General features: G+C 42.9%; 2 protein-coding genes across 3 annotated transcripts in view; both read right to left on the bottom strand.

The window, feature by feature from the left end:
• slc26a11 (solute carrier family 26 member 11) overlaps positions 1-16,724 on the bottom strand; it is a 34,955-nt gene that overhangs the window by 676 nt on the left and 17,555 nt on the right. Inside the window, exons 13-14 of one of the 2 annotated variants that reach the window (XM_037763361.1) lie at positions 1,777-1,876; positions 1,538-1,671 (exon numbers count right to left, since the gene is read on the bottom strand). In XM_037763361.1, coding sequence (XP_037619289.1) covers positions 1,538-1,671; positions 1,777-1,876 — 234 coding nt within the window. Of the gene's footprint in view, positions 1-1,537; positions 1,877-16,724 lie in introns of both variants that reach the window. The other variant, XM_037763359.1, reaches the window with a different exon arrangement.
• On the bottom strand, positions 2,812-16,543 carry LOC119484505 (deleted in malignant brain tumors 1 protein-like). The gene is made up of 16 exons (XM_037763356.1): positions 16,389-16,543; positions 13,459-14,244; positions 12,866-13,312; positions 12,415-12,729; positions 10,614-11,054; positions 10,136-10,450; positions 8,335-8,775; positions 7,857-8,171; positions 6,036-6,476; positions 5,557-5,871; positions 5,170-5,378; positions 4,890-5,041; positions 3,793-4,035; positions 3,528-3,687; positions 3,352-3,427; positions 2,812-3,247 (listed from the first exon to the last, which is right to left on the bottom strand). Exons 1-16 carry the CDS (start codon positions 16,462-16,464, stop codon positions 3,228-3,230), a joined length of 4,752 nt encoding a protein of 1,583 aa, XP_037619284.1. The 5' UTR covers positions 16,465-16,543; the 3' UTR covers positions 2,812-3,227.

Here is a 16,724-nt window from a genome sequence, read left to right as displayed (position 1 = left end):
TGTTTTACTTTGTGAGCGTGGCCTATCAGCAGCACAAGCCTGTACTATAGTGAACGGGAGCGAGGTGCTTGGCTAAAGCTAATCAGCCGCAAGATGCCTCCCTTCTCCACGGATGACTACTACAAACTTCTACAGAAGATTGCAGTGTTGGAAACAAAAATTCTCCGGCTCCAAGTGAATGTGGAGGTGAATGGACTATGTGGGAATGAAACCACTCTACCACTGACTCAAAACAGTGAACTGGAACAGGCTAATAGAAAGCTAATCAGCACCAACAAGACCACCAAGAATCAAGAGGGCAATAAATCGACTAGTAGTCCTCCCTGGAACGCTCTTGGTGCAAAGCCAAAGCGTAAATCATGTCCCTGGGAGATGGGAGGAAAACTTACAGGCAGAACCCAGCACCCTCAGATATGTGATACGACCGGCTGGCCTGCATTAGCATCCGAGCATAGTGCCTCATCAACCCCTGTACAAAGTAAGGTCCAACCGTGGACAACTGTGAAAGGAAGGATGAGTAACAAACCTCCCCAACAAACAAGTTTGCAACTGGAGAACAGATTTGCTCCACTGTTGCAGGACCCTGGATCTAGATCTGATGCCCTGGATAATGCCAACTCTTCACACAGCAGGATAAGAACCAAAAGCAACTCTGAAGGTAAAAGGCTACAGGGAAAGCTAACAACTGGGCCTCAAACTCAAACTCTGATTGTGGGTGATGCTGCTGTTAAAGATGTGAAAAGCATGTGGAGTAAAGACATCAAAGTACTCTGTTTTCCCAAAGATATGGTCTCTGATCTGGCAGAAAGAATCCTGGATATTGTGACTGCACACCCAAATGTGAAAAATGTGGTACTGCACATTGGGTCGAATGATGTTGTGAAACCACAGTCTGAAGTGCTGAAACGGGAATTTACTGGTCTGCTAAACACGGTCAGCTCTGTGAATGCTCAGGTGTTTATCAGTGGTCCCCTGCCGCCAATCAGAAGAGGAGTCGAGAGATTCAGCAGGTTGCCGGGACTGAACACATGGCTTTCATCAGCATGCAATTCCCACTCAGTGCATTTTATTGACAATTTTTTAGTCAAATTTTTAGAGTTGCCATATTGTTTAATGATTCCCTCCAATGCAAACAGATATCTTATGGACATTTTGCTTTTTTTGAATATGTCGCTCTTCAGCTGAACTCCTCTTCTCGAGCTTTGTTTCTGAATATCTACAGGCCACCTAAATACTGTGCAAACTTTTTTGATGATTTTACTGAACTGCTGTCTGTAATTTGTGTTGACTTTGACTGTGTAGTCATTGTTGGTGGTTTTAACATCCATGTTGACAACCAACAGGACAGAGGGGCCAAAGAACTGTGTCAGGTTCTTGATAACTATGGAACTCATAAGCACTTTGTCGCAATGTTCTTGAATGTTTATGTAAAGCACTTTGAATTGCCCTGTTGTTGAAATGTGCTATACAAATAAAGCTGCCTTGCCCTGCCTTAAGGGACAATAATCTGTGAATCAGTGAGGGTTGAAGGTAGTACCTGCAATCTGGAAAAGACCAGCTTCACCTCTCGTAGTTTGAACTGCCTCAGCAGGTCCCTGAGCTCGCTGATCACGGTGTAATCTATGATGCTGACATGATGGCAATCCAGGACCACTGACCGCGGAGGAGACGCTGGGGGACACACGTTAAGGGGAGAAAGACAGGAGGAAAAACTTAAAGAGAGTGTCAAGAGAGTGCAAGGGTCCTCTAAACAAAGAGACTGAAACAAACTGTTACCCTGCAGAGCCTGAGTGTGTATGATGTGGCTGAGATACTCCGTGGCAGGAAAGCTGAGTCCACTGCCCAACTCCATCACCAGCACACCGCGATCAGACACCTGCACACAACAGGAACACGTTAACACAGAAACAATCTGTTACTCTTGCACCATTAAGATACCATGATTATATGATGTTCACACTCCAGCAGCCCTTTGGCTTTTTTGTTGTACCCACATTCCCTACATCCTCATCTTATTCTACTGGAGTTAGTGAATTCCAGTATTTCACAGCGGAAGAGCAAGAGTTAATGCCAAAATGTGCACCTCTCTAGTCTATTGAGGCGGTTATTAATGGTATTAGCAGAAATGGAATACGATATTCATAACTATGTTTTCATCAGTGTATGATCACATGTAACTAAGAATAGTTGTGTTTTTCTTAGCTTAGAATGAGCCCTTAGGGAGCGGGTCCTCTTCACTGAGTCTGCCATGTTGCTCTGCCATGTTTCGACAGTAGCCCAGAACGGACAAACCAAACACTGGCTGACAGAGAGCCTTTCGCGTTTTTACGTTACCTGAAGACCACCGTATTTCTCCAACACGCTTGTGAAACTGTGGTACCACCAGCCGCCGTCTGACTTCTGTTGCTCCTAAAGAAGTGTTATTATGGTAAGGAAGGCCTCTGAGCGAGGCAAACGGCGTTACCATGGTTTTGCACTCGGTGGCTCACGTTACCACAGTCTCGGAAAGGGAGGAGTAAGTGGAGAGGTACTCAGTTGGTTGCAATCTGCAACCACACCACTAGATGCCACCCAATCCCACACACTGTACCTTTAATGTGAGACCTGATGCCAAAAGTTGTTGAGACATTTCACTCTCATGCACTAATGTCAACCTCATGGTGGCGCCAGAGGAAAAATCAGAGGTTCACCAGAGTTATTATACTGTATTTCATCCTCTGGCCACCATGGATAGCTGTGCCAAATGTAACGGCAATTCATCAAATAGTTGTTGAGAAATTTCAGTAATGGACCAAACACCAAAGCCATGTGTCATGGTTGCAATTTTTACATTTTATTTGCATATTCTACCAAGGTACAGAGTTTTGTTTTTCTTTGATTTTATACCACATACACACATATTAGTTGCACACTATAATATGGAAAATTGTCATTGGATCTAAAGAATGATCCATGCTTTTGTTTTGAAAAATGATTCCTATATGCCAAGTTACAGAAAAAAATCATTTTAAACAAATGCAAAAAAATCTTTTAAAACTTCAATTCACTTTCATTATAACCCCGATAGTTTTTTTTGATTGGTAATTAATAACACAACCATTACAAATTTAATAGAATTGAGGAATGATACAAAGCGTGGTAAGAATTATTATGTAATTTAACACCAGAGCCATAATCTTATGTCTCATTAATAAAAAATGTTTGTATTATTACTGCATGTTACCAGCTCACTCAGGTGACTTGTCCCCTGAAGATAAATATGAAAGAGAGAGAAAAAACATTGTTATTAATTCCATATAATTCATCATGTTGGGACATCAGCCCTGAGACCAAATTGTAACTCATACTCACAAATGATTGGTCCAATGGTGAGGGTAGTCAGGGGATCAGAGTTGGAAACAGAGCGGTAGGTCCTTCTTGTGCAAGGCTACATGGTGGGAGAGGGTGGGAAAAACACCATCAAAATGTAGTGTTGATTGGCATTGATTATAAATTGATAAGATGATGGAGTGAAATGTGTGACCTACTGGAACACAAGAGGAGCTCCTCCGTTCACACAGGCTGAGGCTGCAGTGAAGGTAAACGTCTCTGTATTCATTCTGGAGCAGGAAGAACAGCGCGGAGAAACGAGCCCGGAGGGATGAGCCGCTCTCAACCACTGACACCTGTCGGCGGTCAGCGGGACACCTGGGAGAGAGGATCAGGACCATTACACATCACTACACCTTAAACTTTTTCCCTTTTCCATTATACTACACAAACCATCTGCTGAGGCTCAAGAGGGATACCTACTTGTTCTGGATGAGAGGGTATTGCTTGGAATCATCAGGGTTTGATGAGTGAGTGGCGTAGCAGTCCTCCAGAACAACTGCAAAGCTTGGATCTCTCTCCTCTACAGAGACGCCCACGTACAACGGCGAGCCCACTGGCAGGGTGACCCGGCCTGCTGGATAAGACTCTGTGTAGTTGGAGTTGCGGAACAGAGACATGGAAGCTCTGGCTTTGGTACCCGAGCCTGAAATGCCACCTGCCAGTCTGCTAAGAAAAATATGTTTTTTTTGTAATGGCAAGTGTTTTTTCCAAGTCTTTTGTTCCATAAAATGTGTGATTTGTCTTTTAAGTCGTTTGTCTGTGTGTGATGTTTGTTGTGGCCTTGATGACTCCCAGTGGTAGTATATATAAAGTGTAAAGACACTGTGACAGAAAGCAATACATTATGGAGAACAGAACTTGCTAAAATGGGGCGGCTGGTTAGCTCAGTCGGTAGAGCGAGCGCCCATGTAAATGCCAAGGCTCAGTCCTAGCAGCGGTGGACCCGGGTTCGAATCCGGCCTGTGGTCCTTTCCGCATGTCACTTCTCTCTCTCCCCCTTTCCAACACTCTATCCACTGTCCTATCAATAAAATGCTTAAAAATCACCCCAAAAAATAACTTTAAAAAAAAAAAAAAAAAAAAAAAGAACTTGCCAAAATGAAAAATAAATCAATAAATAGATAAATTACCCGATAAATAAATAAATATGTCATTAAATGTAGCAAAAATTATATTAAAAATAAATGTGGCCATTAATTAACTTATAGAATTCGACATAAATTGATATCTATGTTTTAATTTGCTTCTTTATTTATTTATCTTTGTATTAATTCCCTTATTTATTTACTCTTCAGTTTAATTTTCCCTTTTATTTATTCATGTATTCCTTTTTATTCATTTTTAAATGTATTTATTTTTGCATTTATTTAAATAAATACAAACACGTACAAATAAATGTAAAATGAATGCATAACTAAATAATAACTAAATAAATAAATAATTAAATAAATACTCATAACAGTTATACACAGTTTCATTATTTTACAACTGGTCACACTCAATAAAAGGCTACTTACGCCAGGAATGGTCTGATAGCCACATTCATGCTGGTGTCGGTGTCCAGGGGATACGCGCAGGAGAAGGGAATACTAACAGGAAGGACAAAGGTTGCGTTGTCTACTGGGTAGATAAATAAGCTATTGGAGTAGATGGCATGTGTGCTGTTGGTCTGAAAGACAGAGGATGACTGAATTATTAGTCAGTTGAACGGTCAAGTCAGCTTGAGAGGACGAGAAATTCTCCTTCAGGTTGAGGATCTGATCAGGTTTACAGAACCAAACAACAGGAAGTCTTTACCCTCAATGTGTTTCCACAGGCACCTGCCGTGGCCTCAACTTCATACCACACTACGTCATCACGCACTCTGACCCAGGTGCAGTTGCGTGCTGCCATGTTGCCAGAGAAGGGGTTCAAACCAGAGGATGTAAAGCCAGCCAGATCCAGCCCCACGTGGAGTTTATCACGGCCACAAATAAGCTGAGAAGGCAGGGGTGGAGGGCGCTGAACTGAAGGAAAAGATAAAAGGTCACCACATAAAAGTGTGAAATTAAGGAGATAAGAAGGTAAATACTATCTACCAGATGAGACCAAGATGAGAACCTCCATAAACCTTCAGCTCAGTATATGTCATTTTAACTGTATTACAGTATGTCAAAACATTTCATAATACAAAAGGAAACCTACATTCACAAACAACACTAGCATCCTCTTGGTGACCACAGTTATGGACCCCAAACCCTGGATGTCTGCAATCTGTTATCGATGGTTCAGATCCAAAACAACTGACATCGTCCAACCAGATGGGTCCACTGCCCTGTCCATAAGCTGCATTTGTTGGTGCTGAACGAGCCGTGCCACAGCCCAGCTGTCTACACACCACGTTGGCGTCCTTCATGTCCCAGCCATCGTCACACACTGTCCCCCACTGTCCTTCATGATAGACCTCCACTCTGCCAGAGCAGTGGTTGCCAGAGTTGACCAGCCTCACAGGTGAACCAGCTAACAGAAAAACACATGCAACACAATATTGTTGATATGAGACACAAATGAAAGATTTCATGAAGACGATGATATCTTTGAAAAACTACATACAACAGCTTTCTGTTTTAAAAAGATCGAAGCAGATAATAAAGAGTAGTGTAAATCACATATTTCATATTTACCTTCACAGACGACACCAGCATCCTCATTGTGACCACAGTTGTGAGATCCAAACCCTCTGTGGCGGCAGTCGCTGAGCTTTGATTCGCTGCCTCTGCACATGACATCATCCAACCAGATGGGCCCTCTGCCCTGTCCAAAGCGTGCAGCTTGTGGTGCTGACAGGACCCTGCCACAGCCCAGTTGTCTGCACACCACCTGAGCATCAACCAGGTCCCAGGCGTCGTCACACACCGTCCCCCACTGTCCACGGTGGAAGATCTCCACTCTGCCAGAGCAGGAGCTGTTTCCTCCATTGGCCAGGCGGACCTGCCCCTCAACTGCTGTGCTGTTGTCTGCTGATGTTGTGGTACTGATGTTAGTTGGCACCTGAGGGCTGGTGAAGTGCTCAGGTGTTGGATCAGGTGTGGTTGGTAAGACTGTACTGTTGAAATCTGGTTGAACTGAAAGAAAAATCTCTGTGAACTCAAAAGAAAACTGCAGCCATCAACATTCTTGAGGAAAAGCCCCATTTTCTTTACTATATAGATATACAGTAACTGATTATGTAATCATTGGGCACTAAACTCCATTTATGTTCTCAACGCAAACCTTTACTGTATTTTTGACTTATTGTGCTAAAAACAATATCTATTGTGTGTGTGGTAAATATTGAAACTTATTGATGAGGAAATTCTTCTAGTTAAAAGGTAGGGTTGGTAGATTTGTTCAAATACATTGTACATTCTCTTTACATCTCGACAGCCATCAATAAATCAAATGCTCTGACAAAAAAAGAAAAAAGTCTGGTATCTGTGGCTGTCGCAGAGCTGTAATGAACCCGTCCAATCATTTCAGTTGCCTGTCTGTCTATCTACCTGCCTGCCCGTGCACTCATTGCACGTCACCCAGTGGGCAACCTCCGGTTCTGAAAAGTGAAGCCAATGCTGAGGTGCCTTCAACTTGCATTCTTCCTAATAGCCAGCAGGGGGCGACTTCTCTGGTTGCAAAAAGAAGTCTGATTGTATAGAAGTCTATGAGAAAATGAGACTACTTCTCACTTGATTTATTACCTCAGTAAACATTGTAAACATCAGTTTATGGTCTCAATCGCTAGTTTCAAGTCTTCTTCAACACAGTATGATGTTCATTTAGTAAATTATGGTCCCATTTAAAGCATAATAGACCATAAGGCAGGGTATGCTTTAGGGCGTGGTTACCTTGTGATTGACAGGTCGCTACCATGGCGATGTCCGGTCTGGGAGTTGTTTGTGTTTTGGTCTTACAACTTTAACCCTTTCACAATGTGTTTTCAGTTCATGAAAGTTAATTGTAACATTTAAGTTGCCTAAAAATGGCGTTGCCTCTCGTGTTACTTCTGGTTGCGAATGCCGAGAAGGCGACTGCCAAAATGCTGAACTCGAGGCTTCAAAACGGCAGTCCACAAACCAATGGGTGACGTCACTGTGACTACGTACAGTCTATGGCGTCACTGGAGTCTTCCACAAGCTGCTAGCTTGACAGCGGTGAGTACTAACAATAGCCATGTTCGTTATTTACGTTCATAATGACAATTTTGGGGGAGTGGCTTTGGAGGGGAGGCCTGAAGCGACGGACTGTCAGTTTTGCTGAGTTGGCGACTTTCTCGCTAGATATAGGAACTTTTGGAGCTAGCGCTGCTAGCTACTTTCATTGGAACAGAGTTGGTAACACTTGGCTCAGTTTTTGTTTTTGGGTGGATAATATTTAAAATCTAGCGTACTCTTGCTAGGTGATCGACATCGCGGACCCTACCTTTAAATGTGAGTGATGACAATTGGAGTGTACTTTTTGGAAACATTTACCTTCACAGATGACGCTAGCATCCTCATTGTGACGACAGTCATGGACCCCAAACCCTTGATGTCTGCAGTCTGTTATCGATGACTCATTTCCAAAACAAATGACATTGTCCAACCAGATGGGTCCACTGCCCTGTCCAAAAGCTGCATTTGTTAGTGCTGAACGAGCCGTGCCACAGCCCAGCTGTCTACACACCACGTCTGCAGTGTTCAGGTTCCAGATATCGTCACACACTGTCCCCCACTGTCCTTCATGGTAGACCTCCACTCTGCCAGAGCAGCGGTTGCCAGAGTTGACCAGCCTCACAGGTGAACCAGCTAACAGAAATAAACATGCAACACAATATTGTTGATATGAGATACAAATGAAAGATTTCATGAAGACGATGATATCTTTGAAAAACTTCATACAACAGCTTTCTGTTTAAAAGGACAAAAGCAGATAATAAAGAGTAGTGTAAATCACATATTTCATATTTACCTTCACAGACGACACCAGCATCCTCATTGTGACCACAGTTGTGAGATCCAAACCCTCTGTGGCTGCAGTCGCTGAGCTTTGATTCGCTGCCTCTGCACATGACATCATCCAACCAGATGGGCCCTCTGCCCTGTCCAAAGCGTGCAGCTTGTGGTGCTGACAGGACCCTGCCACAGCCCAGCTGTCTGCACACCACCTGAGCATCAACCAGGTCCCAGGCGTCGTCACACACCGTCCCCCACTGTCCAAGGTGGAAGATCTCCACTCTGCCAGAGCAGGAGCTGTTTCCTCCATTGGCCAGGCGGACCTGCCCCTCAACTGCTGTGCTGTTGTCTGCTGATGTTGTGGTACTGATGTTAGTTGGCACCTGAGGGCTGGTGAAGTACTCAGCTGTTGGATCAGGTGTGGTTGGTAAGACTGTACTGTTGAAATCTGGTTGAACTAAAAAGAAAAATCTCTGTGAACTCAAAAGAAAACTGCAGCCATCAGCATTCATGAGAAAAAGCCCCATTTTCTTTACTATATAGATATAACTGATTATGTAATCATTGGGCACTAAACTCCATTTATGTTCTCAACGCAAACCTTTACTGTATATTTGACTTATTGTGCTAAAAATTATAACTTCTTATAGTTAAAAGGCAGGGTTGGTAGATTCGTTCAAATACATTGTACATTCTCTTAACATCCCGACAGCCATCAATAAATCAAATGCTCTGACAAAAAAAAAGAAAACAAATCTGATATCTGCGGCTGTCGTAGGACTGTAATAAGACCGTCAAATCATTTCATTCGGCCCAAAGGAAATGATTGCACGGCCTACCTGTCTATCTACCTGCCTGCCCGTGCACTAATTGCACGTCACCCAGTGGGCAACCTCCGGTTCTGAAAAGTGAAGCCAATGCTGAGGTGCCTTCAACTTGCATTCTTCCTAATAGTCAGCAGGGGGCGACTCCTTTGGTTGCAAAAAGAAGTCTGATTGTATAGAAGTCTATGAGAAAATGAGACTACTTTTCACTTGACTTATTACCTCAGTAAACATTGTAAACATGAGTTTATGGTCTTAATCGCTAGTTTCAAGTCTTCTTCAACACAGTATGATGTTCATTTAGTATAATATGGTCCCATTTAAAGCATAATAGACCATAAGGCAGGGTATGCTTTAGGGCGTGGTTACCTTGTGATTGACAGGTCGCTACCACGGCGATGTCCGGTCTGGGAGTTGTTTGTGTTTTGGTCTTACAACTTTAACCCTTTCACAGTGTGTTTTCAGTTCATGAAAGTTAATTGTAACATTTAAGTTGCCTAAAAATGGCGTTGCCTCTCGTGTTACTTCTGGTTGCGAATGCCGAGAAGGCAACTGCCAAAATGCTGAACTTGAGGCTTCAAAACGGCAGTCCGCAAACCAATGGGTGACGTCACTGTGACTACGTACAGTCTATGGCGTCACTGGAGTCTTCCACAAGCTGCTAGCTTGACAGCGGTGAGTACTAACAATAGCCATGTTCGTTATTTACGTTCATAATGACAATTTTCGGGGAGTGGCTTTGGAGGGGAGGCCTGAAGCGACGGACTGTCAGTTTTGCTGAGTTGGCGACTTTCTCGCTAGATATAGGAACTTTTGGAGCTAGCGCTGCAAGCTACTTTCATTGGAACAGAGTTGGTAACACTTGGCTCAATTTTTGTTTTTTGGTGGATCACTTTTAAAATCTAGCGTACTCTTGCTAGTTTGTCGACATCACGGACCCTACCTTTAAATTTGAGTGATGACAATTGGAGTGTACTTTTTGGAAACATTTACCTTCACAGATGACGCTAGCATCCTCATTGTGACGACAGTCATGGACCCCAAACCCTTGATGTCTGCAGTCTGTAATCGATGGTTCATTTCCAAAACAAATGACATTGTCCAACCAGATGGGTCCACTGCCCTGTCCAAAAGCTGCATTTGTTAGTGCTGAACGAGCCGTGCCACAGCCCAGCTGTCTACACACCACGTCTGCAGTGTTCAGGTTCCAGATATCGTCACACACTGTCCCCCACTGTCCTTCATGGTAGACCTCCACTCTGCCAGAGCAGCGGTTGCCAGAGTTGACCAGCCTCACAGGTGAACCAGCTAACAGAAAAAAACATGCAACACAATATTGTTGATATGAGACACAAATGAAAGATTTCATGAAGACGATGATATCTTTGAAAAACTTCATACAACAGCTTTCTGTTTAAAAGGACAAAAGCAGATAATAAAGAGTAGTGTAAATCACATATTTCATATTTACCTTCACAGACGACACCAGCATCTTCATTGTGACCACAGTTGTGAGATCCAAACCCTCTGTGGCTGCAGTCGCTGAGCTTTGATTCGCTGCCTCTACACATGACATCATCCAACCAGATGGGCCCTCTGCCCTGTCCAAAGCGTGCAGCTTGTGGTGCTGACAGGACCCTGCCACAGCCCAGTTGTCTGCACACCACCTGAGCATCAACCAGGTCCCAGGCGTCGTCACACACCGTCCCCCACTGTCCAAGGTGGAAGATCTCCACTCTGCCAGAGCAGGAGCTGTTTCCTCCATTGGCCAGGCGGACCTGCCCCTCAACTGCTGTGCTGTTGTCTGCTGATGTTGTGGTACTGATGTTAGTTGGCACCTGAGGGCTGGTGAAGTACTCAGCTGTTGGATCAGGTGTGGTTGGTAAGACTGTACTGTTGAAATCTGGTTGAACTAAAAAGAAAAATCTCTGTGAACTCAAAAGAAAACTGCAGCCATCAGCATTCATGAGAAAAAGCCCCATTTTCTTTACTATATAGATATAACTGATTATGTAATCATTGGGCACTAAACTCCATTTATGTTCTCAACGCAAACCTTTACTGTATATTTGACTTATTGTGCTAAAAATTATAACTTCTTATAGTTAAAAGGCAGGGTTGGTAGATTCGTTCAAATACATTGTACATTCTCTTAACATCCCGACAGCCATCAATAAATCAAATGCTCTGACAAAAAAAAAGAAAACAAATCTGATATCTGCGGCTGTCGTAGGACTGTAATAAGACCGTCAAATCATTTCATTCGGCCCAAAGGAAATGATTGCACGGCCTACCTGTCTATCTACCTGCCTGCCCGTGCACTAATTGCACGTCACCCAGTGGGCAACCTCCGGTTCTGAAAAGTGAAGCCAATGCTGAGGTGCCTTCAACTTGCATTCTTCCTAATAGTCAGCAGGGGGCGACTCCTTTGGTTGCAAAAAGAAGTCTGATTGTATAGAAGTCTATGAGAAAATGAGACTACTTTTCACTTGACTTATTACCTCAGTAAACATTGTAAACATGAGTTTATGGTCTTAATCGCTAGTTTCAAGTCTTCTTCAACACAGTATGATGTTCATTTAGTATAATATGGTCCAATTTAAAGCATAATAGACCATAAGGCAGGGTATGCTTTAGGGCGTGGTTACCTTGTGATTGACAGGTCGCTACCACGGCGATGTCCGGTCTGGAAGTTGTTTCTGTTTTGGTCTTACAACTTTAACCCTTTCACAGTGTGTTTTCAGTTCATGAAAGTTAATTGTAACATTTAAGTTGCCTAAAAATGTCGTTGCCTCTCGTGTTACTTCTGGTTGCGAATGCCAAGATGGCGACTGCCAAAATGCTGAACTTGAGGCTTCAAAACGGCAGTCCGCAAACCAATGGGTGACGTCACTGTGACTACGTACAGTCTATGGTGTCACTGGAGTCTTCCACAAGCTGCTAGCTTGACAGCGGTGAGTACTAACAATAGCCATGTTCGTTATTTACGTTCATAATGACAATTTTGGGGGAGTGGTTTTGGAGGGGAGGCCTGAAGCGACGGACTGTCAGTTTTGCTGAGTTGGCGACTTTCTCGCTAGATATAGGAACTTTTGGAGCTAGCGCTGCTAGCTACTTTCATTGGAACAGAGTTGGTAACACTTGGCTCAGTTTTTGTTTTTGGGTGGATAATATTTAAAATCTAGCGTACTCCTGCTAGGTGGTCGACATCACGGACCCTACCTTTAAATGTGAGTGATGACAATTGGAGTGTACTTTTTGGAAACATTTACCTTCACAGATGACGCTAGCATCCTCATTGTGACGACAGTCATGGACCCCAAACCCTGGATGTCTGCAGTCTGTTATCGATGACTCATTTCCAAAACAAATGACATTGTCCAACCAGATGGGTCCACTGCCCTGTCCAAAAGCTGCATTTGTTAGTGCTGAACGAGCCGTGCCACAGCCCAGCTGTCTACACACCACGTCTGCAGTGTTCAAGTTCCAGATATCGTCACACACTGTCCCCCACTGTCCTTCATGGTAGACCTCCACTCTGCCAGAGCAGCGGTTGCCAGAGTTGACCAGCCTCACAGGTGAACCAGCTAACAGAAATAAACATGCAACACAATATTGTTGATATGAGATACAAATGAAAGATTTCATGATACAACAGCTTTCTGTTTAAAAGGACCGAAGCAGATAATAAAGAGTAGTGTAAATCACATATTTCATATTTACCTTCACAGACGACACCAGCATCTTCATTGTGACCACAGTTGTGAGATCCAAACCCTCTGTGGCTGCAGTCGCTGAGCTTTGATTCGCTGCCTCTGCACATGACATCATCCAACCAGATGGGCCCTCTGCCCTGTCCAAAGCGTGCAGCTTGTGGTGCTGACAGGACCCTGCCACAGCCCAGTTGTCTGCACACCACCTGAGCATCAACCAGGTCCCAGGCGTCGTCACACACCGTCCCCCACTGTCCACGGTGGAAGATCTCCACTCTGCCAGAGCAGGAGCTGTTTCCTCCATTGGCCAGGCGGACCTGCCCCTCAACTGCTGTGCTGTTGTCTGCTGATGTTGTGGTACTGATGTTAGTTGGCACCTGAGGGCTGGTGATGTAATCTGGTCTGGTCTGATAATCAGGTGTGGTTGGTAAGACTGCAGGGCCTGTTCTGTTCACCTCTGTTTGCAATAAAAAAAAAAAGTTCATGAATTGTACATTCAATTTCAGACAAGTGGACAATAGTGCCTTGACTAGTTGAAAACACTTAAATGAATGAACCATAGAAAATGTACTTTGTTGTTACAGTGTAAAGATGTTACAATACCTGCACAGTATGCAAAGTTGCATCCGGATGGCTTCACAAGTTTGTAGACATAGTAGTGTCCATAGCAGAGCTTGACATGGATGGTGTGTGAGCTAAAAAAGCAGCAGTTGCCGGCCCAGGCACTACACACAGTCCGAATTACAATTCCATCTGAGTGTGTGGGATGAGGTTGTGTTATCCACATAGTAGCATGAGTTCCACACTTATTTTCACCTACACACCTCTCTGGAATATGAGCACTGGTTGCCCCCAGAAGCAGGCGATACCAGCCTTGCCAGTTAATATTTTGGTCACAGTGTATGTTCTGATTCGATGTGTTATTCACTGAACGCCAGTCGTCATCCACTACGGTGTAGTGTTCGCAGGGGTCAGCACAGCGCAGAGTCCCATCATTACTGATGCAATCCATGCCTAAAGGACAAACTGTGTGTCCACAGTTGAACTGAACAGATTGGGAAGCAGGGCCCGCTCTGGTCCTGGTGGGGGGCTCCAAGCAGTCGAAAGAGCCTGGGGTGTTTAGGCAAACCTGAGGTGGGGCGCAGGGTGAGTCTGGGAGGGAGCACTCGTCAGTGTCCACACAGCCCCTGTCTGGTGACCAGTGATAACCTCGGCTACAGCAAGAGGAGTCACGGCAGAGTTTTTTATCATAACAGGTGAGACCATTGCCTACAAAGCCATCTTTACAGACACAAGAGAACGTCTGGCTGGTGAACGAGTCTCCTCTTTCTCGTGACTCCAGGCAGGCGGCTTCATCATGACACGAATCACAGCTGGAGACAAGTGTCCCTGTGAAAAGCAAGAGGATAGTTTGATACATGCTGTTGCTCAGTTTTAGTAGCTTTTCCAAATGAAAAGGTCAATTTTAAAGCGATTACATGCATTTAACATGAACAAACTAAACTTTTCTCATTCAAGATAACTTGTGTGGACGACTTGTGTTATATGAGAATAATTACACAGAAACCAAATTCAAATCGCAACAGAGTGATAGCAACTAGGGCTGTCAATTGATATATTGAAAATATTTAATCACAACTAATCGCATGATTGTCCATAGTTAATTGTGATTAATCACAAATTAATCACATATTTTTTATCTTTTCAAAATGTACCTTAAAGGGAGAATTGTCAAGTTTTTAATACTCTTATCAACATGGAAGAGAGCAAATATGCTGCTTTATACAAACATATGTGTATATTTATTATTGGAAATCAATTAACAACACAAAACAATGACAAATATTGTCCAGAAACCCTCACAGGTAATGCATTTAGCATTAAAAATATGCTCAAATCATAACATGGCAAACTGCAGCCCAACAGACAACAACAGCTGTCAGTGTGTCAGTGTGCTGACTTGACTATGATTTGCCCCAAACTGCATGTGATTATCATAAAGTGGGCATGTCTGTAAAGGGGAGACTCGTGGGTACCCATAGAACCCATTTTCATTCACATATCTTGAGGTCAGAGGTCAAGGGACACCTTTGAAAATGGACAGTTTTTCCTCGACAAAATTTTGCGCAAGTTTGGAGCGTTATTTAGTCCACTATAACCTAAAAATAACAAGTTGCGTTAATGCGTTAACTTTGATAGCCCTAATAGCAACTTGTTCTCATCCAAACTCGTCACATGCTGATGCTGAGATGGGTATCAAACACAGACGGGCCTGACAAAGCATCAGTATTTGACGCCCCGGGAATGAGATCGGGCTTGTGATACCTGCAGGGATTACATCAGAGGTACAAGAGTGTGATGGCCATCTTTTATACCATATTTAGATATCGGCCTTTTAACAATATCACCACAGTTTATTTTTATATTATATTTATATATTTCCAAGGCCATAATCAAAATAGCCACTGAATGGGAGGTTTTAAGTGGTCTCCCAAAACTGTGGACTTTTGTTACAAAGGCATATTGAGCATCGTTCAGACTCACAGAACTTTATTTTAAATTCTAGTCAGAACCAGGAAGTTCTCCAATCTAAAAATTACATAATAATGTGATATTGATATTATAGGAAAGTAAGTGTGAAATTATGTGCCAGAATTTTTCATTTTATGTAATGGTGCAGTCATAAAAAATGGCTTATTAAAGGGGAACACCACCTCAATTATGAATTCAAATATGTTATTTTCATGACCTAGGAAAGTTCAATCAATATTTGTGAACATGAGCTACTCTCTCTCAACGACAGAAACCAGAGAAGTAAGTCTCAAACTTGTGGTGTCATCAAGTATAAAATCTGGAGCTGCTCCATAGACAATGAACGGGAGACTTTGGATTGTGTGGATCCACATAAAGTTTAATTATTTATTTATTATTTATTTATTATTTTTTATACCTAAATGATCTTTATTCTATTGTTGTGTTGTCAGTTGTGAAACAGAAAATGTTCCCATATACTCAGATCATTGTCCTGGGTGCTCTCAGTGTCATCTAGAACATCTCTCCCCATTCATCGTCTACGGAGCAGCTCCAGACTTTATACCCAATGACATATCAAGTTTGAGTTTTAGCTCTCTAGTTTTTGGATGTTGTTCATGTTTACTCATAAACTGTCTTAGACTACAGGAATAACATGTATACATTTTGAAAATGGGCGTAGTTCCCCTTTAACATTTAATATTTAAGTAAATGTATGATATTGCTTCAGTTAATCACTGGGATAGGAATATACAACATTAATAGTGCCAAATAAAATGTCTTATCTTAAATCTACTCAAGGATACATTTTAGGGTACAATTGACTCTGTTTACCATCTTTGAGTCTTTTAATTGAAGCCCACTCATATGTGACACAAACAGGAGAAAAATATCCACAAAAAAATATATGTAAATTAAGGTTGTTGGTTTTCTTTTTCTAAAGAGAAAGTACAATTACACAGTAAATATGTGTCATAATGAAAAGATATCAGACGGTTTACCTGAAGTGCTTCCTGTAAAAATCAGCAAAATTGGGAGCAACAACAAACCCCCAGGCACCCCCATTATGGACCACATCCACGACACCAACTGGCTGAAGAAGACAAAAGAGAAGTCTTAAAACCATATTTTCAAATGACGCTGTCACGCATAGAGTCCACTACCCTGCCCGTCTTTACTTACCTAAGAGAGACTGTGTGGGAATTCAGGAGTTGGTGAAAGAGTTGAATGTTGAAATCCCCCAGCGAGTGAGAGTGTGAGAATTTATAGCATCTGTTTGTCTGTTCAAGGATCATACGAAGCAGTCATTGGTGAAACACAAAAATGGGTCATTGACA

Source organism: Sebastes umbrosus, chromosome 3 (assembly GCF_015220745.1).
Source record: "Sebastes umbrosus isolate fSebUmb1 chromosome 3, fSebUmb1.pri, whole genome shotgun sequence".
NCBI lineage: Eukaryota > Metazoa > Chordata > Actinopteri > Perciformes > Sebastidae > Sebastes > Sebastes umbrosus.
This window is presented reverse-complemented; position numbering and strand designations above follow the sequence as displayed.

Coding starts and splice junctions, on each gene's coding strand:
- LOC119484505 (XM_037763356.1), bottom strand. CDS start 16,464: ATGTGGTCCATAATGGGGGTGCCTGGGGGTTTGTTGTTGCTCCCAATT. Junction 10,451..10,613: donor TGCTGGTGTCGTCTGTGAAG/GTAAATATGAAA, acceptor TTTTTCTGTTAG/CTGGTTCACCTGTGAGGCTG. Junction 8,776..10,135: donor TGCTAGCGTCATCTGTGAAG/GTAAATGTTTCC, acceptor TTTTCTTTTTAG/TTCAACCAGATTTCAACAGT.